Genomic DNA, 22950 nt, shown 5'->3' with positions numbered 1-22950 from the left:
ACAACAAGGGGACAGTTCTGCCCATTCACACACACACACACACACACACACACTCATTTTGTGGAGGAAAAATGGGGGGCCTCCTGGGCCTCCCGCCTTCACCCAGGATCATCAAGACTCTGGAATGGTTTAAGATCTAGGGGATGGTGGCCCTCTGCACCGGAGCATCCAATCTGACAAAGCCAGCCACCGAGAAAAATCCCAGGGAAGGACAGACAGGAAAGAGACACACAAAAAGGGGGGTGTATCATCCTCCGAAGTCCTCGGGGGCTGGCTGGCTCACCCCCACCCCCACCCCCACCCCGGGAGAATGACGAAGGCTGCAGCACCCCGCCGGGTCAGGGTTCTGTCGCCTTTATTGGCTGGACATGCACGTCAGAGGCTGTTGATGTCCAGCTGGGGGAAGAGCAGCAGGCAGTAGACCAGGAGCCAGAGGAAGAGGATGAAATACATCACGTCTGGCTGTTGGACAAGTTGTGTCAGTGAGTCGCTGGGCAGGTTCTGGTTGCCCGGCAACACGGCCTCCCCCGAGTGATTGGCCTTCCTGGAGATGGAAAGAGGGGCGCACAGTCACAAGGGGATCCCCAGCGCAGCAGGCTCCACACAGCTGCCCACACCCCCACCTGACTGCCCGGTGGTGTGTGGAGACCCTCCCCACCAGACACAGGGCACAGGCCATTCACAAATGCCCTCAGTGGGTGGCACCCGGAGTCCCTTCCTCACATGGGCGTCCAGAGCCTCGTGGGGGCAGGGCAACCTGTCCAAGGTCACAGGATCTACTGTGAGACCGAGCTGGAGAGAGTCAGATGTGACTCCTTCCACTACACCCTGACGTCCGCGGAGAGTCACCGTCAGGGTGAATCAGCTACGGCCACAGGAAGGGGCTGCACACGTTACACAACATTGCATCAAGGCCGTCAGAAAATAGCACAAAGCATCACAGTCCACCTCTAAAGGGCTGCTTTTGGATTTAGGGAAATACCCTTCAAAACAGTGGTTAATTTTGGTCTGAAGGATCATTTTCTTTTGTTGTACACAATGCCCCCAGACCTAGCCCACCCGCCTCCAGTCGGGTGGTGGGCGTGAACATGAAACTTGTGTGTTTGTCTAGGATGCCCTGGTGGCATAGTGGTTACTTGTTCAGTTGTGAGCCACAAGGTCGGCAGTTCGAAACCACTAGCCTATCCAATAGAGAAAAATGAAGCTTTCTACTCCTGTCAAGAGTTAGTCTTGGAAATGCACGGGGTCAGTTCTACCCTGTCCTTATAGGGCTTGAAGGCACGGAGTCTGGTTCCCCTTTGGTTGTTGGGCACCATCTCCTGGCAGTTCCTGGTAGGCAGAGTAGAACTGCAGGCTTTCCAAGTCTGGGCCCTTCTCCCCAGGGGCACCTGGGAGAGCCTGAACCAACAACCTGGGGGCTAGCGGTGGAATGCTTCATCATAAAAGCTTGAAGCGAAAAATGCACAGGGCTTTTTCTGGCTCTGCAGGTTCTGTGTTCAAAGATCCTAACTCTTAAAACTTACAAGTCTTATTTCTCTAGGTCAGGGTTCAGGAGCCCTGGTGGCTCCGCTGAGGGAAAGAGGAGGCGTTTTGCCCCCATAAAGATTTTTTATCCTCACAAACAACCCACAGGGCTGCCCTACTCTATCCAGTGGGGCCACACCAAGAGCTGGGATCATCTTGGAGGCGTGGCCAGAATGCTCTGAGGAGGCAAGGATGGCAAGACTTCATCTCATGTACTTTGGGCGTGTTGTCCTGGAGAAGGACATCATGCTTGCTAAAGTGGAGGGTCAGCGAAAGAGTGGAAGACTTGACGAGACTGACTGACAGGGTGCTTTTAACAGCGGGCTTCCAATAACAGCCGTGGGGAGGCTGGTCCAAGACGGGGCAGGGCTCTGTTCTGTTGTGCTGTAAGTCAGAACCGCTTGGAGGGCACCTAACAACATGGTCATCATCATCATCATCATCATCAGGGCCCATTGGGAAGGTGACCTTCCCATTTCCCTGCCGTCGTAGAAGGGAAGCTTCTGCCCTCGGTGGTGTCCTGGGACCACACCCCCGGGTGCGGATAATGGCCCCAACAGGGGCATTTAAATTCCAGTCATTCACAGCTTTGGGGGCTACAACAAATACTGACAAGCGGAAGAAAGGGCAGGGACTCCAGGGAGGACATGTCAAACCTGCCCGTTCAATTTGGGGAGGTTCCCCACCCCCAATCTAGTTTCCTAGGGTTCTGTAGGGGCAGGTCTACAGGCCACACGTTGGCAGGACGGGGTACTTTCATGGGCATCCTGGCATGCTTGCACTCTCTCTTCATGTCTGCTCTGATGCCATAGAACTGTAAAATCAGCTCAGTGAGCCTCTGAGAATTAAACCTGCAGTGGCAACAGAAAGGACAAGGTCAGACACTGCGGCCTGTTGGCGCCCTGGCTGCTGCGGCTCTGGCCAGCCCTGCTGAACCATCCCCTCCCTGCCGTGTGCGTCTGGGGCCACCCGGACCCCGAGGAGTCATTTCTGAGCTTCCCGCTTTGCCCCCCATCTCCTCGCCCCTCCCACCATACTCTACCCCAGGGGTCGGCAAACTTCTGAGACGGAAGAGCCCGGCCCTCGCCTGGTGGCCTTGCAAAAATGATTCTAGGGCCATAAAGGCCTTCTTTGAGACAAATGAAATCCCCACGAGCGGAACCCTACCCTTGAAAAACGATCACTTTAACTTCAGGCCCATGGGTATGGCCCCCAAGAGCAGCCCGCCCGTGGCTCCTGATCTACCCAATCCTCCACAACTGGCATTTCCTTGGACTCTACCCCACGCCGTCCAGAGGGGCGCTGGTGGCACAGGGGGTGAGTGTGGGGCCGCTAACGCCAGGCTCAGCAGTTCGAAACCACGAGCCGCTCCCTGGGAGGAGGAGGAAGCTCTTCTGCTCCCATCAAGAGCTAGTCTCAGAAACCCATCCAGGACCGGTCTACCCTGTGCTATGGGGTTGCTTTAAGTTGGAATTGACTCGACTGCAGGGAGTTTTGAGACACCCCCCCAACCCCCTACCCCCAAGTGGAGTCAACCAAAGCATCGTGTGAGAGATGCACCCCCCTACTCCCCCAACCCCCAACCCAGTTGACAGAGAAGAAGAGCGAGGTCGCGAGCCGCAGGGAGCCACCCACCGTGTGCTCATTCGGTTCCTCCGGTCGTCCAGCTCGGCAGCACTCCTCAAGTGAACATAGCTAAAATGATCCTACAGTGAAATTTATAAACAAAACCCCCGCAACCCAATTAGTAAAGATGGAATCTCTGAAACAGAAAACAAAACGATTTTAAACACAGAAAGCCGGGCGCGACACGCTTTGCGCAAGATTCCAAGCTGCTGAACAACAAGAAAGGTTACTCCAGGGGCCCCCCAGGACCGCCTGCCCCACCCGCGCCCGCAGCACCCCCACCGGGCCCCACCTCTGAGCTGCAAAGCCCCCCCCGCCCTGGGAAACGGGATTGCGAGCTCCTAGGGACACTGGTTGGATATGGGTCCCCACAGTCCTGAGCTAAAGACAGGGACCCTCTGACTGCCTGGGGGCCCTTCTCTAGCTAGTGACAGGATCTTGCTGGGCGTAGGGTGGGGGCTTGGGTGTGTGCTTTTGTTTTTGTTGCTTATAACAAAGAGGCCTGCTGGCTTTGAAATCGTCACTTTATTTCGATCCCTTAGTGGCCCCCAAGTGGACATCCGCCTGGACTGTAAACGGGGTTTCAATGTGCTTGTCTTCTATCCCAAAGGGTAGCTGCTGCCCGCCAGAGATTTCAAAGCCCTGGGCTGGGGAGGAGGAAGGACGGAAGCGAAGCGGTTAGCAGGGGGGAGAGGAAGAAAGCCACATACTAACCGATTCCAAGGACCTATTAGTATGTCGCCGTATGTAAATGCTGGAATCACTGTGGCTAGTCCTGAAAAGACAAACACAGGCTTTGAACGGCTGCCGCCGGCAGGGAGCTCGCCACCTCGCGCCTGGAGTCTTCCCCAGCGGCTGCTACGGCCGCCGGTCATTTCAGACCCAGGGGCTGGAATGAGAACACACACACCCCACGTGGCCACTGACCAACAGCAGAATGTGCATCCGAGCCCTTCCTTGAGCCCAGGTCTAGGGAGAAAAGGCATCAGGTCGGCACTGGCACTAGGAAGCTGATGCCAAACCCCAATCCCACGGCTTTGGAGTCGATTCTGACTCAAAGCGACCCTGTGTGGCAGGGAAGGACTGCTCCCAGGCGGAGCAGACAGCCTCGTTTTTCTCCAGTGGAGCAGCTGATGGGCTTGAACCACCGACCTTGCAGTTAATAGCCCCATGTTGCCAGGGTTCTTAGTCTTCAAGAAAACCTCGGATTTCGGGCAGGTGGGGATCTTTTGATAAGTATCTGAGAGTCTTGGAATTCACTGGACGGAAGCCCTCTGCATGCTGAAGTCAGACCTGGGCCTCCCCTGGAAGCTGGACTCCCTTTCCAGTGCTCACTCCCATGCCCATTGCTGCCCTCTGAATGCCCACATGCAGGCAACACCACTTCGGCTCCTTTTGAACCCGAGAAGGCTGGCTTTCTGGTCACATGCAAGACCGAAGGCTGGCTTTCTGGTCACATGCAAGACAAACGTGTTCCTGTTTGTCCGACAGGAGGCTTGCCCAGGTGTGGGGATGAAAGGCACCCTGAGTCCTAGCATCCATCCTGGCATCCCTGCTGACCAGCTGACCAAATCCTGACATCCTGGGCCACGTTTCTTCCTCGGTCATCATCCCTACCCGCCTGTTGCCTAGTGGTGGTGACGACAGCAGGCGAACATGTCTGGTTGGGTGTGTGGTCTGGCACGCTGGTGTGCCCTGAACCACGAGTGTCTCATCCTCAAGGCAGGCAGGCGAGATGTCACCCTGGTGTCCCAGGGAAAGTCCCTGGACTCGAGACTATTTCAGGGGTGCTCTTGCCCCTTGGGGTGGCGTTGAGAAGCAAAGATGTGACTTTGAGGACTCAGGGGCACCTGACCCAAATCGTGGTGTTTTCAAGTGCCTCCTGGGTGTTGAATAAGGAAGACCTTAGAAGAAGCCTAAAGAACAAACATCTGTCTTGGAATCACAGTCGGAAGTCCCCTAGAGGCAAGGATGGTGAAGACTGGTCCCGGGGACTGTGAACACACTGTCAGGAGAGACCAGTGGCTGCAGGAGGACACTCTGCTTGGTAGAGTGGTAGAGTGGCAGGGCAGTGATAAAGAGATGCACCGACACTGTGGCTGCCACAGTGGGCTCCGGCAGAGGCACCACTGCGAGGATGGCACAGGACCGGGCGGTGTTTGGTTCTGTGGTGCACAGAGCTGACTTGGGGGCACCCAGCAGCAGGGTCCACTCCCACCTGGACCAGGAGCACCGTCTGTGAGCCAGCCATTGTGCTGGGCCCACGGTGGACATCAGAGCCCTTGTCCTCAAGGCAGAGCCCACAGTTGTCCCACCTGACGGGTTTCTCTGCGTGCAGCCAGCACTGTGCTCCTCCAGGGTTCCTGGGGCCCCGTGGTGGCCCCTGCGAGAGCAGACCCTCACACTCTGGTAGACTAGGTGGAGCTTGTCCTGCCTCCATCCAGTCTGTGAGCTCCGAGGGGGGCAGCCCCATGCCTGACCTTTGTCCCGTTCCCTAAAGCCCTCAGCCTCCTTCACATTCAACATCCACAGCCATTGTGTTCATTCTGACTCACTCTGACCCTCTAGGACAGGGTAGGACTGTACTTGTGGGTTTTGGAGACTGTAGATCTTGATGGGAGGAGAGTCTCGTCTTTCTCCCACAGAGCATTTGGTAGATTTGAACTGCTGACCATGTAGTAAGCAGCCCAATGCCTGACCACCATCCCACCAGGGCTCCTCCATCACACAAGGGATGCTCACAGAATAGTGGAGCAAAGCAGACTGGCCCAGCACGTAGCTGGTGGCCCCTGCCCAAGGTATGGTGCAGGGTTGGTTGGCCCTGCCCATTTGCCCACAAGGAGGGCAGTCCACCCTGGATACAGATGCCTGAATTGGTTGTGCAAGGGGAGCCATGGAGGCTCCGACATCGCTTCACCAGGCGTACAGGGCCGCCGCCAGGTGCAGGTGCCCATGCCACCGGGAGGCAACGGATGGCTCCCTATGGACCCTGCCACAGGGCTGCGGGGCGGGGGTGGTGATGGTGCCATCAGTGCCTGCCAATTTCCCCAGCCACCCTGCTGCTCCTGGGAGAGGCTACGGGGGTGAGGGGTGCGGGGACCCCAGGCACAAAAGAACTGAAGGCATCGCTCGAGTGCGGGTGAGCCCGGCGCAGCGGGGAAGGTGCAAGGTGCGATCTCGTACCTGGAGGGGATTTTATGATCCGTGAAGTCTTCGTCCAGCTCGTCGGAGGAGCGGATGGCGCCGGGCGCCAGGAACACGGAACTTTCCACGTGGTTCACGTGCTTCCTCTTCTCCTTCTTTTTACTGCTGACCGGTTCGGCCGCCGCCCTGCCCTCCACGGCCTCGCCCGCCACGTTTTCTGAGCTTGGAGGTTCCTGGGACTTAAGACAAAACCGCCACAAATCAGCATGTGTGCTGTGGTGGGCCAGGGACAGCCGGCCGGCCGGTCAGTCATGGCCCATTTTGACCCCAAGGCACAGCAGTGTGTCCCTCCTGTCCTGCCCCTCCCACAGGTCCCGGCAGCACCTATGGGAGCCAAGGTCGTGTGCACCCACCAGATCCGCTTTTCAGCTTATGCCAGCGAGTGGGCTCTGGCCCCTAGCGACACTGCGGGAAATGGGCTAGAACTGCCCTCCCCAGAGCCCTTGGGGCAGTGACCTCTCAGAAGCAGATCACCAGGCCTTACGTCCAAGGCACATCAGGGTGGATCTGAACCACCAGCCTCTCGCTGGGCTACCTCGGTGCGGTGCCCTCTGCACAGCCCGGGGACCCTATCCCACCGGACAGCATTGGTCTCTTCCCACTCCATCAGGGAGTGTCAGAAAGTTCGTGGGAGGTGGGGGGGGATGCTATTCCCTTTCTGAATGTCTGTTGGAAACTAGCTTGCGATCCACAGAAGAACGGGAGTCAGTGTCTGTTAGCTCCCTTCTTTGATAACCACTGGGTCCGGTGTTTGGGTCTGACGGGGGAGGGGCCCGGGGGGCGCTGTGACCCTCGTCGTGATTTTCCGACTTCTTTGTGGGACATGACACGGGGAGGACAGTGCACCGCTTGGAGCTGCGTGACCTACGACCTGTGCGTTCCGTTTTCCCAGGAATTTTGTGACGCACCCTGGTACTCAACATTCCCCACAGAGGCTCTCTGCCTCACGGCAGTGACCACAAGGAAGAAGACAACGTTCTGGAATTGGATATGGTGAGAACCGCACAGTTTGTCCTGGACAGGACTCAGATGTCTGACATGGGGTGAAGCGCTAATACAACTGTTTGGAAGAAACAGCAACGGGCATCTCTCGAAGGGGCCAGGGTGGGGTGGGGACAGGGCATGCACACAGGCAGTGCCCAGCTTGGTGAGGTGCACAGACAGGCAGCCATGCGCCCTGTGCGTGGCGTCCGCCACGGGGCACCAGCTGAGCGCTGCGTCCACAACAGTGGTGCGCCACTGCCAGGGCTCCCGAGAGAAACCTGGGAGGCTGAGTCAACGGGACCACCGCCCAGCGATCCCTCTGGGTCAGTGTTTCCCAAAGTGGTGACACCGTCCCCCATGGGGGCAGTCCTGGAACGACCCAGGGGGACTGTAACGACCGCTGCCTCCACTTTACCCTGGACGACCGGCTTTCACTTGCCAGTGGAGGAGGGGCAAAGGGGGCATCAGCCAAACAAGTTTGGCCTCCTGCTTCAGAGGCTACAAGGACCCACTCAGCAGGTGTGGGCCGAGGCTGGTGTGGCCTGACTCGGACCCCCTGGGGACAGGGCGCTGAGCACTCTGGAGCACCAGCCACAAGGATGTGGCCTCTTCTAGGAGAGGAGGGGAGGAGGGGGCTGGATTTGAAAGGCTGGAAGCTGCAGCAAGTTGCTCATTTTGAGTCTCCTTGGCTGTTCCTAGTCCCAGTCCTCACCCCACCCCCTTTTAGGGGAAGGGCATGCAGGCCTAGTGATGCAGTGGTGAAGCTCTTGGCAGTTCCCCGAAGGCTGGCGGTTCAACCCCGCGAGCTGCTCTGTGGAAGAAAGAGGAGGCTGCCTGCTCCTGTGAAGATCACAATCCTGGACCCACAGGGGCAGTTCTCTCCATCCTACGGGTCACATTGAGTCCCAAGTGACTCCACGCATGATGCGCTCCCCAAGTGCGTTCTGCCCTCTGATGTCCTGGGACACGGCTCACAGTCCACACCCTCATGCTGGGCGGCAGCCACTGGATACAGGCTGGGGCTCCACCTGGGCCGTACCCCAGTTAGAGGCTGGGACCAGTGGGCGGATGCTGGCTGGACAGGTGAGGCTCCAGAACCGGATCCCCATCATGGTACACGAGGAGCGTTGAGGCCAGGCCCCCATGCAAGCCCCATGGAGGACCGAGTCCCAATCTAAAGGCACCTCACCTCAGCCTTTTCTGCAGGTGTCCATGGGGCTTCAAGGGGTCCATGGCAGATCAGCAGCAGAGCCTTCTCCTCCAGGCTCACAGCTCCCCAGCTTCAGGGCACCCCTTTGCCCCCTCCTTCCTGGGACAGCCTGCCTCCATCCCCTCCCATACCCTTGGCTGAGCACCTTGCTGGCCTCCAACACGGCCCTTGGGGCTGGCCTTTCTGTGGTGTGTGGCCAGCAGTGCCTGGCGCTCTGCTGTGGGTACAGTGGGTAAAGAGCTGCCCTCAGCCAGACCCAGGCCTTTCTGCTCCCCAACTTTCTCACTCTGCACTGTGCCCAGTGGTGTGAGCATGCGTTCAGTACAGTGTGAGTTCTGCTTCTAGGACTTGGGAAGTGAAGGCAGGCTCTTACTACTGAGGCTCCTGCAGGGGGATCCCTCAAGCCCCCCTAGGGTATTGGCTGAGACCCCCCACTCACCCCTGAACTCAGGCAGCTTCTCTTTAAGGGGCTGGGGGCTCTGATGACATGGAAAAAGGCCCAGAAGCTGGAGCGCCCAGGGTGTGCCCGTCCTTCTTGCTCTCTGGACACAACGCACTCTAAGCCAGGGGGACTGGGCCCCAGTGCTCGCTGGTTCAGGGCGTCAACGATGAAGTGGCGGCAAAGGCACGGGGTCCCCAGTATTGCTGGTGGAGGAGTGTGTGTGTGTGTGGTGATTCACCAAGTGCCTGCTCAGTGTTAAGGCCGACGCTGCCATCCTGGCTTCCCCCTCCAGCGTGATCCACCAGTGGGGGACCTAGGGCTCCCCAGTGAAGAAGGGACACATCTTCTCGGAACCAAGCCTGTACTTGCCAGTGCAGGAGAGTGAGTGCCTCCTGATAAGTGCACCCCAGGATGTCAGGCTTGGGTGGGGGACCCCTGTGTTTACCTCCCTTTCTAAGAAGGACAGGGTCCCCAGACAGCCAGCTGGAGGGTGGTACGAGGCCCCTAACCCCACTCCCAACCAAGTACCTGATGGCTGTTCTCCAAGGCGTTTCTCTCCTGGACACTCCTGTCCAGGTGGTCCACGGGATGGTCTGGAGCCTCTTGGGCTCCCGTAGTGCCCTGGTCGTGATAAGACAGCTGGCCCTTATCACCGCGAAGCTCCTGGCCCGTCACCATGAAGCTGCAGCTGCCCAGTGAGTCCCCAGCCTCTTCCTCCTCCTCCTCCCTCCCCTGGAAGTCCAGGTCCTGCGAACCACCGCCGGGGTCTTCCAGCTCCAAGTCCTCTAGTTTGCCGTCTTCCTCAGCACCCTCGGTGTAGGCCTCCAGGACGGCAGCCAGGGGCACCTCGTAGTGCGGGTAGTAGAATAGGTCATGGGGAATGACAGAGACCTTGGAGAGGGGCGGCGAGGGCTTGAAGTCCAGGGTGTCCTCGCTGTGGCTGCCCAGGGTCTCCAGGCTGACGCTGCTGCTGGGCGGGTTGGAGGGCAGTTCCCTATCCTCGTCCTCATCCTCCTCCAGGATCTGCTCCTCCTCAGTGTCATCTTCCCTGCTCCGCCGCGTGGACTTGCACTTGGCTTTCTCGCACACCTCCCGTTTCCGGTCTGTGGGCGCCTCTTTGGGGGCCCCCTGAGGGTCTTGCTCTTCCCGCCCAGCATCCTCACTGGGGCCCTGCGGCTCAGGAGCAGCGGGGATCTGGGCCGGGCCTTTCTTTCTCCCAGCCCTTTTCTTGCTCCGTTTGCCCCGTGTTTCCGACTGGCCCTGGGAGGAAGCCCTCTGTGACGCGGGCGGGCTCTCGGGGCTGGAGGGCGCCTCCCTGAAGGCCTGGCTGGTGGTGGCGAAGTCCACCAGGTCGTGATTGAACTTGGAGGCTTTTAAGGGAATGCCTTCGAAGGAGTCTTCGCTGTCCAGCGGGTCCACGCTCAGCAGCTGGACCCTAAGCTCCACGGGGTCTGCCCGCACGATCTTCTCTGCCAAGTCGGGAGGGAGATGCTCTTCGCCCAGGGGGTCGTCTGCCCGCTCCAGCGCCCCATTACAGGAGGAGGTCTGGAAGTCCCCGAGCCTATCACCTGCCAAAGGGACGCCCTCCCTGCCGGGGGCTGCTTCTGGGGCCTTGGGGACTTCATGTTTGGGTTTCTTTCCCTCTTCAACCTCCCCGGCCACCATCAGGCTATCTTGCCTCAAGGGATCCTTGGCCCCTCTGGGGGTCAAGTTCAAGGAAAGACGTTGGTCTTTACTGCAAGAGGCATCCTTGTAAAGATCAGTCTCAAAGTGGACCGTCTTCTTGATGGGCAGAGAGTTGGCCCTACGGTTGTCCTTTCTGGAAGACAGGATGGACGTCTCTGGCATGGGCTCGCTGGAGTCACTGGCCTTGCAGGGGCTGCCCTGGAGGACCTGGTCGATAAGCTGGTGCACCAGCTCGCTGGAGGTGGCAGAGCCGTCCACGTGGGGCTGAAGCTGGAAGGCCTTCTTACTCTCCGGCTTGTCGCTCACGAAGACTTTGGCGGGCGGGGGCTGGCTGACTTCCTGGTTGACAGTGTAGGTCTGCTCCCCATTCTCCGTCAGGAGAAAGATGGGACTCTCCTGCTCAGACGGGGTCTCCCTGATGCGGACAAACGTCGACTCAATCGGGGCCTCTGCGTCAGAGTTGACAAAATCTTCCTGCAGAGGGACAGGGCAACAAGGGGGACACGCAGTGAGAGCGTTGTGGGGACCCACCTTCCATGCACGTGACTCTTGGAGCCATGGTGGCTTGGTGGGGCCCTGAAGCACAGCAGTACGAGCTGGGCCATGTGGTAGTTACATAATTTCACGTCAATGTGAAGATAGATAAAAATGGAGGGGTGAAGTTTAGCCTGTGAATCAGGTCACGGCCTGATGGTGACTCCTTGAGAGTGTGATCTGCTCATAGGAGGATCTTGGGAACCTCTCCTTCTCTGTCTGCCTTCACCTTCCTGCTGGTGGGTCGCTCTGAGACCTGATGCTGCCACTGCCATTGGATCCACAAGGCTTTGCACCTACTGGCCTGTGATCTCCCCACATTCTCCATCATTGCTTGTCGCTACAGCGAGTCTGAAGAGAGACTTGTGGACTAGTATCAGACTTATGGACTTGAGTTGGACTTGGCTTTAATGTTTTCTCGATACATAATGACTTCTTGATAGACAGCTCTCTCTCATACATATATGAGTGTCACTGGGCTTGTTTCTCTAACACAGTTCTGCTAACTGTAAGGTCAGTAGTTACCACCCACCCACAGCTCTGTGGGAGAAAGACAGGCCTTTCTACTCCCGTAAAGAGTTAAAGTCTCAGAAACTCAGTTCTGCCGTCCTAGAGGGTCACTACCAACTGGCTGGCAGTGAGGTCTTTTTTTTAAAAGCATGGTTCCTAATATGATATACTCGGCATGGTGTCGGACTTTCCATGTGAGAACCCTGGTGGCTGTGAACTGAGATTGGAACCACCAGCTGCTCCATGGGAGAAAGACGGGGCTTTCTACTCTCACAAAGGGTTAGTCTCAGAAACCCACAGGGCCATCCTCCCCTGTCCTACGGGGTCACAGTGAGTCGGCAGCAACTGGGTGGCAGTGAGTTTTGTTGTTTCTGCTTTGGGTGGGGGTTTTGACTTTGGCTGTGGGCCCATGTTACAGTGTATCCTCTAATTGCAGATGGGCAGACATGGGGTGGGATTGAGACCTGAGCTTGGGAGAGGGGGTGGGCCCTTGATGAGATCCCTCCCTGACAACCCACCTTAGTCCCGGGTGGGATCCAGTCTCGCCCTTTGTTTTCCTGGGAGACCCTGTGGTGCCACCTTGCTGTTCTATTCACACCGCACCATCTGCACAGCCGACCTGCTCCCTGATTGCACGGGGTATGGGGTGGGGGTGGGGGGAGGGGGAAGAAGTGGGCCTGCTGTGCCTTTTGACGTTTTGGTTTCTGGACCTTGCGGGTGGCTCAGTTCGGCCTGACCACCGGATTTGGGCCCGGACAGCACTCCTATCACACGAGACATTTCCTCCAAGTGTCACGGGGGTCTGTGGGCTGCTTCAGGGATTCACGGAACCCAGGGACGTGAGGGAGTGGACTCGAGGGAGGAGTTGGGGAAATGGAGCTGAACAGCAGCACAGAAGAGGGGCGTCTTCAATCTCCAGCTCCTTGGGACCATCTGCTATTAATTCTTACAAAAGAGATTCTTCCCACAAGTCCTCCCAACCAACACGCGAAACGCCACTCTGAAAGGAAAGCCACGCGTCTGCACTAAGAGTTGTCAGGGCCCCTCAAAACCAAACCACCGCCACAGAGTCGATGCCGGCTCACAGCAACCCTGTCGGACAGGGTCGATCTGCCCCTGTGGTTTCTGAGACTCTGTCTGTTTAAGGGAGTAGAAAGCCTCCTCTTCCTTCCGAGGAGCAGCTGGTGGTTTTGAACCACTGAACTTGCTGTGAGCAGCCCAATGCTTAACCACTACACCACCAGGGCTGTTCCGTGTGTCAAGAGCCTATGAGAAAGAGGAACATTGCCCACTCTCCCTCAACCCTCACCTCTTCCTCTAGGTCAACATTTGTTGAACTCCATGGCTATGCTTTTAGGTGCGGGTGGGGATCAGTCAATGAGATCTGAACCTTAAAAATGGAATCCCTTTTTCATTCTGAGACTCACCTCATTCACCCGCACCTACACTCACCTGGTCTACTGCTGACTCGCCCAGCTATCGCTCGCTCGCTCGCTCACTCACTCACTGCCATTAATTTGATGCTGACCCTAGACACCCTACAGGATAGGAAACCCCAGTGGGTTTCCGCGACTGTTAGCTGTTTACTAGAGTAGAAAGCCCTTTCTCTCAAGGAGCAGATGGTGGTTTTGAACTGCGGGCCTTGTGGATTGAAGCCCAACCTGTAACCACTATGCCACCGGGGGGCTCCTATCACAGGTGTGGCCCGGGGCTGATAGAAGTCATACATCTTCTAAGTGAAGAAAGAAATGACTTCCGTCCCCATCAGCCACACCTTCTGGATCCCACCGCTCAAGCAGGGCGCTTAGATTTCCGCACAGAAAGGACGGGGGAGGTGGAGCCCACGCGGCCCACTGTCGGTGTAATGCAGTAAAAGACTCATGAGTCCGTCCCTTAAAGGCTGGGGTTATTGCTGGTTTTGTCACCGAATCATCATCATCTTAGGGGCGTGTGAGCCGGTGGCCCTGAAGTCACACCAATTCCCAATAGGTCTGCTTTTGTCCCCACCCCCCCACCTGGCAAGTCCATCACTGTGCATGCTCTGGAGCCCTGAGCATAACATGCATGTTGAGAATGGTCATCACGACACATGAGCATGCCGACAGTCTGGGGACCACTCAAAGGGCCCGTCCGACCTCCGAATGCCCAGCTAGTCCATCTGAGTTACGAGTGAGCATCAGGAGGACCCTGGCAACGTCTGGCAGGGGCAAAGAGGTGTCACCATTGAGCCCTCTGCCCCGAGGCAGGGCGATTCACTGGGGGCCTGAGATCAGCTCTGGGCACTTGTAACGTGGAAGGTCACCACCCAGTTCCAGCTTGCTCGTGGAGTGGGTGGGGGCTGGCTAACGGGAAACACAGTCGTCGAATGTACACTAAGAAGACACATACAGCTTCCAACTCGGGGAAGTGCTCCAGGAACTGGGCCACGTAGGTCACGATAGACTGCTCGTCCGGCACGTCGACCATGATGTCTGTGGAGAGACACGGAGTGAGCAGGACACAAGGACGGGGCAACACGCCAAGATTTGGGGAGCCTTTGAAAACACAGTACCCTTAAGCAAGGCTAGCAACCCCCTCCCCTCCCCACCCCACCCTCCAGTCAACCCAAATGCCTGCCTAGCAACCCATACAGGACAGAGAGCTGCCCACAAGTCCACCTCCAAGACAGTTGTCTTTGCATAAGCCGGCGGTCTCATCTTTCTCCTGGGCAGCAGCTGGTGGGTTCTAATCGCCAACCTCTTGAGTAGTGGCTGAGCCTAAGCTGTGTGAGCCACTCAGGGGCCGAGGAGAATTCAAGCTCCTTGTCCCCAAGACTGTGCACTACTCCTTGCTGCAAGAAGTCAGTCCATGCTGGCTCCATCGGGGGAGAGGAGGGCATGCCGAACGGCTGGTGGCAGTCCTAATCCAACCCAACCCACTAGCCGAGAGTCCATTCCTGCTCACGGTGACCCCCGAGGACAGAATGGAACTGCCCCCGGGGGGGGGCCAGGGCTGCATTCCCCACAGAAGCAGACTGACACCTCATTCTCCGTCGGGGCAGCTGGAGGACTTCAACTGCTGAATTCTGGTTAGTGGGCCACCATGGCTCCCACATCAGCCCGAGCCCCACAGAGAGCAGTGTGGGGTAGACGGCCAAGCACCTACAGGAGGCAGGCCATCTCTGCTGCCGCTGCTTTGTGGACGAGGAGAGTCCGCACGGAGACCGACCGGGAAACCCACAGGGTCTCTTCAGTAACAAGTCGGCTGCCACGCGGAGCACTAAAATGCGTCAGAAGCAGCCACGTGTACGATGCTAAGCCCCCTGGCTGGACAAGTGTGCAACCGGTAAGAACTCCTAAGGAACTGTCACGGCAACATAGAAGCCCCTCAGGTCGCCATGACAGTGCTCGGGGGACACATGGCATGCGTGCCACCCTGTACGCGCAGTGGGGGATCCCAGCCAGGCGAGCAATGACCCTGAGATGTACCGGAGAATGCTCTCAACAGACCCGTCTCTGAGTGCTGGGAGATGGAGCCGTTTCTCTATTCGATTTTCCAAAGCCGTATACGGGGCAGGGGCTGTGTTTGTAACAAAAGGAAGGAGGGAAGGAGGAAGACAGAGAATTGCTGGTCGATAGATCGATACCTTCCGGCTCCAGGAGTCTGGGGATGTGAAGGGAATCCTGGGCGATGCTGAACGCCTTCTCTAGATTTTCTCGGGTGGAATCTTCCAGAGCCTGCCTCATGTCGACCAAGCTGGGGTCAATGGCCTTAATCACGGCCAGGAAGGCCAGCCCACTTCTCCAGCTGCCTGCAAAGTCCTGAACGGCCACGCCATACCTAAATGAGGATGGAAGCAACAGAGCTGGGTGGAGGCCACACTGCCCACTTGGCTGCTAACGCAGAGGACGGCAGTTGGGACCCGTCCAGCATCTCTGTGGGACAGAGACCGGGATGACAGGTCAGAAAACCCTGCCACGTGGGGCCATGACGAGTCAAAAGTCAACACCACAGCACCCGCCAACAGCAGACAAACTCAAAGAGCGAAACCAACGCACACCCACCTTGCTGGCCTCATTGGGGGCCAGCAGCTGCTGGCGCCTAAGGCTCATCAGCCCTGGTCCCCAAGCGACAGGCTTGCTGCAAACCAACCCCCTAGCCACTACGTCCATCCCGGCTCACAGCAACTCATGCTGAGCAGAGGGAACTGCCCTGGGGGGGTTTCTAAACATCCTCCATGGAGCAGCTGGTGGGTCCAAACCAGGAACCTCCACTTAGCAGCCAAGAGAGCTCAACCCACGGCGCCCAGACCATTTCCATCCTGTAGGAGGACAGGAAAGGAGATGCCACCCAAACAGGCAAATATAGGGCCTCGGGTTTCCAAATTCCCAAATAGTTCAGGGCGCAACAGAGATATGCAGTTCCAGCCAGTCCTGTGAGCACAATCCAGTGACTTCAGTGACAAGCCCCTGGAAGCAGCCATCAGGGAGGCAGAGGGCAAGTCAGCCAGCTGCACGAGACCCCTTTCAGGTGTTGGAAAGCAGAGAGGTCACTTGGAGGACAAAGGGGTGCCTGACCCAACCCAGGGTATTTTCAATCATCTCAGACTCATACCAGAGTGGGATAGCGAATCACAAAGGAGACTGGATGTCCTTGAGTTCAGGAGACCATACCGAGGACCGCCAGAAAAAGGGACAAGCCTGTGCTAGAATGCTCCTTAGAAAATCGAGGATGGTGAGACCTGGCCTCCTGGGCTTGGGACATGTCAGGAAGGATCGGTCCCTGGAGAAGGACATCATGCGTGGTCAAATAGAGGGGCAGCGGACAAGAAGGGGACCCTTGACAAGATGGTCAGACACAGAGGCTGAGACAATGGGTTCGTGCCCAGAGATGAGTCTGAGGATGGTGTCAGAGCGGGCAGTGAGGGAGGTCCACACACCGGGCTTGTTACGTGTCAAGAGACTTCCCCAGATTTGATTTCATTTCATGTCAGCCAGCTTTCCCCTCCCTCGTGAGCACTAAGCTCATGTGGCTCACTGCAAACCTCTAGGGTGGAAGGGAAGGGCTCCTGTGGATGTCCAAGGCTGTGAATCTTTACGGGAGCAGACAGCTGGTGGGTGTGATCTGCCAATCTTGAGGTTAGCAGAAAATGCAGATGACACAGCCTGGTGGCTGAACGGAGGAGGACTTGAAGTACTTGCTGATGAAGACCCAGGATCGCAGCCTTCAGTGTGGATGAGGACTCAAGGTCAAGGAGACCAGAATCCTCACAACTGGACCAGACGGCAGCACCAGGATAGTGGTCAAGGGTTTTGTCTGGCCTGGATCCACAGTCAGGGCTCATGGCAGCGGCAGTCAGAAGATCAAAGGACACGCAGTGCTAGGCACGCCAGCTCACAAGACCTCTTCGGAATGTTGAGGAGCAAGAACATTGCTTTGAGGACTAAGGTACCCCCGACCCAAACCATGGTCTTCTCAGTGGCCTCATATGCATATGAAAATTGGATACTGATAAGGAAGACTGAAGGAAAATGGAGGCATTTGAATGTATGGTGAAAAATAGTCAACGTCCCACGGACAGACAAAGGAACAAACAGATCTGTCTCGGAGGAAGTACAGCCAGAGTGCTCCTTAGGAGCAGGGGTGGCGAGACTTCATCCCACGGACTTTGGGTAGGTTGTCAGGAGGGACCAGTGCCCGAAGAAGGGCCTCGTGCTTGGTAAAGTGGAGGGACAGCGGAAGAAAAGAGGAAGGCCCTTATGGAGATGGGCTGACACCGGGGCTGCAACAACGGGCTTAAGTTTGCCAACAAATTGTAAGAATGGCTCAGGAAGGTGCTGTGTTTCCTTCTGCAGTGCATGGGGTCGCTAAGGGTCGTGACTCAGTGGCATCCAACAACAACACCAACAAACCTGCCGTTGGCGTGCTGACTTGTATAGCCTGGGGGGCTGAGCAGAACCTCCTCTGAACGTTCAGTTGGTGGAACGCTTAACCACTGCACCACCAGGGCTGCCGGGCACAGACTCAGCACCCTCCTGAGTGAGGATTCCCCTGAAGGGTGTCCTCCCCGCAACCCGCACCCCCTCCCCGCTGCACTGGCTGCACGGGAACCGGGAGGGGCCTGCACTTACTTCCTCGTCTTACTCTGCACCCATGACAGCAGGGTCTTGATGGCCTTCCGCTGGTCTTTGAGGGACAGCACTGCGCTCCTCTCCGTGGTGGGCGTCGGGGGGAAGGACGAGTCTGAGTCGGTGCCCCCCGAGCCGGGTGACAGGCTCGAAGACGGGGAGTTCCTGCTGAGGTTTCCCGTGAGCTCCTTAATCTGGAAGAGACGGGCCTTTCAGCGCACGGGGCAGACGGGGCCTGGTCCATGGCTGCAGTCTCAGGGACTGCCCAGGGGGACAGTGCACACAGAGACTGCTCTCTAGAGGGACACCTCTCCTGATGGTCAGGGGCCAGGCGGGACATGGGGACAGCCATGGTCTGGCAGAATGACACCTCCAGGAGACATCCATCTACACCCGAGGGGTCCCCTCCCTGGCCATGCCCAGCCTCCCCTCGTCATCTGCCACCTGCCACAGTGGCCTGTTTCCTCGAGCCCACGACTCTTGCTCCTGCCAGTCCTGTGGTCTGGGGCCCTTTCCTTGTTCCTCTCATGGGGGGGAGGGGGCTTATGAAAATGCAAAGCCCCAGGTCCTGCCCTAGAATCTGCCTTTCAATATCCGCCGCACCCAGCAATTTGACTGCACTGAGTGCTCCTACACATCCTTCAGAACCCAGCCCCGGCGTCACCTCCTCCAGGAAGCTCTCCTCCCTCACCCTCTCCATCTGAGGTAGTTGCTTACAACAACCTGCTCATATCTGGTCACCCCCACCCCAGGATGATACGGCACTGGGTTGTCTACATTCCCAGGGGTCACGAAGTCTGGGCTTCGCATGCCTAATGCTGGGGAGAAACGGGGTGGGGTATACACTAAACTAACACAAAGGAATGGAGCCCTGGTGGTGTCGTGGTTAGTGGGGCTGCGGCGATCCGCTTGGTTGGCAGTTCGAAACCACCAGCAGCTCAGAGAGAGAAAGACTGGGCTTTCCACTCCCATACAGTGGCAGTTTCGGAAACCCACTGGGGTCGCTGTGAGTCAGCACTGACTCGATGGCAGAGAGAATATGAGGGAAGATTCCCGGCTCATAGCCTGGATTTCATCCACAAACCCCTGTCCCACGGGGGCCTTGGCTACATGGCTTATTCCCATTTCACAGAGCTGGAAACTAGGCTCAGAGGTAGCCCAAGGTTCACACAGAACCGGACCCGCCGTCTGCAAACCCTGTACCTTGTCTGTGTCAGGTCCCCTCTGAAACAAGCCACCAGCCCCAGCTAATCGGTTCGCCGTGAGGGGTGAGGGGTGTGGGTCCTGCCACGAAGAGCCACGGTTTCAGAGGAGAGGATGAGGCAATGCCAACTCACCCCTCCCACTCAGAAGAAGGACCTTAAAGTGGCAGTTAAAATGCCACCTTCACCCTGCAGCCAAGCTGCGGTCCTTCCAGCATTGAGCCCATTTCCAAGGAGAGGTGGGAGTGACCGCGCCTGGAGAGTCCCTCCCCCTTCCTGGGCTCACACTCCTGCATTGGGCCTGCTGGGCATGCGTTTGGGGGGAAAGGAGAAATTCTCACACTCAATTTTTGGTCGGAAGTACACCAACACACACGCGCGCGCGCGCACACACACACACACACACACACACACACACACACACACACACCCGGCACTCTCTCGAAGGCTCCTGGCACCTTAAAACCACACACACACACACACACACTCATGACACTCTAAGGCTTCTGGCACCTTAAAACCAGACACACACACACACACACACACACACACACACACACTCACAACACTCTCTCTAAGGCTTCTGGCACCTTAAAACCAGACAGCAAATCCTGGGTTCTCACTCGGATGGATGGAGACGTTATTGTAGAACAGAGAGCACCCACTGTCCTTTGAGTCATGGGGGGCTCTGGTTCCCACCCCACCCTCCACCCCCCAACTAACAGAGCCTTCTGGATCTTTCCTTCAGTACCCAGAGGACACCCCATTTTCCCCTTGACCTGGCCCTGCTATGATCCCCCTGGGCTTGAAGCGGTCTGCAGGGAGAGCAGCTACCTTGCAGACAAGGGTTTTGACATGGATTCAGCCTCTGGGGCATCCCTTCTGACCAGAGACCAAGAAGGTGAACAGCCGTGCGGTCACACAGGTGCATTGGGAAGCGGATCACCGCAGAGGTGGTGGGGTTGAAGTTCAACACCGTGTCCTCGGATCCCCCTTTTGAAGCCATTTTAAATTAGTTCTGGTTTTGAATATTTTCTACTTTGTTTTTGATAGAGGTTTCTCCCTGTTTGGCTTTGTTATTGTTGTGCGGCTTGTTGTTGTTTACCATTGTTGTTTTTCTGGATACAAAATCCAGGAGAGGGAAATCTATAAGTATAGTTATGGGATTAATGGTTCCTTGCGGGGCATGGCAGGGGAGGCTGGTGATGACTGTACAACTCTTCTCTATGTGACTGAACTATTGAATTGCAAGGGACGTGCCAACAGAACTATGTTTATTTTTTAAGGAAAAGAGAGGTGCGCTCACCTGGAAGAAGAGGATGATGTTCCATATCAGCCCCAGAACCAGCGCGGGGTTCCCATCCGCTATTTCCGCTGCATCGATGCTAACCAGTTTTACCTGGGGAGAAGCAGGCGTCCGCTTAGAGAGGGTGCCCAGGCGGGCAGAACCCGTTAGGCTGAGGCACCTACAGGCTTCCCTTTAGCCAACTCTCAGCAAGGACATCACCAGCTGGCTAACTGTCATGTACATGCTCATGAAATTATGAACATGCAGGTTCTGATCCGAGTGCAGTACAAACATGGGCTCGGTTCATCCTCACAAAAGTCACAGACGTGGGGCCTGCCAGTCTCCTTACAAGATAAGTGGGGGCTTCCCAAAGCTCCCGGGAAAATGGAATGGAATACTGACGGGATCCCCCCAGCCCCACTCTGTGTATCACAGCTGAGACAATTTCAGAGGCGCTGAGCACCATGTGCCTAGGGTCACCTGGCAGGGAAGGTTTCAGTCGCTCTTTTCCAAGGAGACACACGAACCAACCAACCGATGAGTCCACCACCCCCTCCCTGTTTGCCAGCTTCATGCCCTGGCATTAGCTTGTCCCTGGCTCATGGTGGCCCGACGTGGATCAGAACAAAATGCTGCTCAGGCCACGCGTCATCTTCATGATCTCTGATGTGGCCAAGCCCAGCATGGCAGCCGCTGTGCTAGTCCACCTCATTCAAGAGGCCTCTCATTTCCACGGAGCCCCCACCAGGCACAAGGAGCACCGGTGGGCTACGATCTGCACAGCCAGAAGTTGGAAACCACCAGTTGCTCCACAGGAGCAAGACGTGGCCTTCCACTCCCTAGAGAACTACAGTCTCAGAAGCTCACGGGGGCAGTTCTATCCTGCCCTACAGGTCGGTATGAGCCAGAACGGGCTCTGTGGCGGTGAGTTTGTTTTTCTGCTCTTTCCTGGCAGCGTGTAGCAAGACAAGCTCTCGCCACTCTCATTACTGAGGATCAGTCTAGTTCTATGTCTTCAAAGGCTCATCTGCTTGTTCTTCTGGAAGGCCATGGAACATTCAACCAAACACCTCAGTTCAGTTGTGTCCGCTTTTGTCCTGTCTTCTTCCTCGTCGCCCAGGTTTGCATGCATAGGCCTGAAGAGACCATGGCTCGAGTCAGGTGCACCTTGGTCAACAAGTGGACATCTTTGCCTTTTACACCATCAACCCTACTGGGCCCCATGGACACATTGTTGTCCACCAGCATCCTCAGCCGCCCAGGTTGCTTGGGGAGCTTCGATCCCAGCTGTTATACCCGCTGCTGTCTGGCAAGGACTTGTATAGCTAGGTAAATCTAGAGAAACTGGCCTCCCCCCAGTAACCCTACAAGCCCACTGGGACATATGTGTCCCACATGGTGATAGCAAATCCCACATGACCTAAAAATAAGTAAATGTTCTCCTGAAGTCAGCACACCCTCTGTTACTAAAATGCAGCGCTGGTGGCCCTCCAGCTGCTCACTGCAAGGGTCGGCCGTGGGAAACCACCAGCTGCTCCGAGGGAGAAAGACGGGGTTCTCTCCTTCCCGTAAAGAGTTACGGTTTTAGCAATGCACAGGGGCAGTTCGCCCCTGTCCCACAGGGTCGCTGTGAGTCGGCATCCACTCGAGGGCTGGGAGCTTGGTTTCGGTTTTTCATTTATAAAATACACACGATGCCTCAACACAACATCCAAAGCCTAGTACAACTCCCTCGTGGAAGGGTTAAACAGGTGCACGCTCATGAACCACACCCCTCCCAGCACACGGACACACCTGGTCCCCGCTGGCAGGCAGGCTGGGTTTCAAACACTTACGTTGCTATCTTCCAAAAACTTAAGTGCTTTCGCTATGTTGTTCAACCGAAAAATACGGTGGGTGGAGGATTTGTACTCATGCAGCTACGAAAGAAAACAAAACGAAACGTAAAACGAGCATGACGTGGTGGTGAAGATGCTTTAGAATGGACCCCCTCCCGCTGACCCTCATCCCCAGGCTCCTGGGCTGGTCTGTCATGGTTCACAAGGTTCCCCCTGTGGCTGATTTTCAGAAGGAGCTCACCAGGCCTTTCTTCCTAGTCTCTCAGTGTAGAACAGTGGGAGTGCTGGAGGGACCTGGGGTGTGTGTGGGGGGGCTGGGAAAGCAACGCCCACACTTTATCCTGGATGAGGAGCTAGAGCACAGGAGGGCAAGGGGTTTTTTAATTTTTCCCCAGAAAAGGCAGCGTCAGCCCAGATACACCCGAGAGCCGGTGGGCGCTGTGGAAATGGATGGAGCACTGCAGCATCAACAAGCTCTCACTGATGGATGGGTGATGTCCGGGCACGGGGTGCACTGGCCGGACTTTAAGGCCTAGGCCCCTTAAAGAACCAAGAGCTATGCCTTTCATATTCTGCATTGTTTTGTTGACATTTGTAATTCACATATCATATGATCCAAAAGATCAGTCACACTAAAGTGTTGTACAATCATCGTTCTAGTCAGTTCTAGAACGTTTTCTTCCTTCTTACACTCATTGTGATTAGCTCCCCTCTTCCCCCAACCTCCCCTGCCGTACCCCCAATAAGCTGTTAATCCAGTTACTGTCTATTGCTATACCTGTCCCAAATATCATA

The 22950-nt window shown here is 56.7% G+C and overlaps 1 protein-coding gene across 1 annotated transcript in view; it reads right to left on the bottom strand.

Moving 5' to 3' along the window:
* Positions 1-375: 375 nt before the first annotated feature.
* Positions 376-22950, bottom strand: part of CLMN (calmin) — a 95354-nt gene continuing 72779 nt past the window's right edge. Inside the window, exons 4-13 of the mRNA XM_075531615.1 lie at positions 22153-22236; positions 20336-20428; positions 17831-18021; positions 15346-15539; positions 14109-14191; positions 9519-11150; positions 6334-6533; positions 3865-3925; positions 3160-3230; positions 376-544 (exon numbers count right to left, since the gene is read on the bottom strand). Of these exons, the coding sequence (XP_075387730.1) occupies positions 376-544; positions 3160-3230; positions 3865-3925; positions 6334-6533; positions 9519-11150; positions 14109-14191; positions 15346-15539; positions 17831-18021; positions 20336-20428; positions 22153-22236 (2778 nt within the window). The remainder of the gene's footprint in view (positions 545-3159; positions 3231-3864; positions 3926-6333; positions 6534-9518; positions 11151-14108; positions 14192-15345; positions 15540-17830; positions 18022-20335; positions 20429-22152; positions 22237-22950) is intronic.

This window comes from Tenrec ecaudatus, chromosome 14 (assembly GCF_050624435.1).
Source record: "Tenrec ecaudatus isolate mTenEca1 chromosome 14, mTenEca1.hap1, whole genome shotgun sequence".
Taxonomy (NCBI): domain Eukaryota; kingdom Metazoa; phylum Chordata; class Mammalia; order Afrosoricida; family Tenrecidae; genus Tenrec; species Tenrec ecaudatus.
This window is presented reverse-complemented; position numbering and strand designations above follow the sequence as displayed.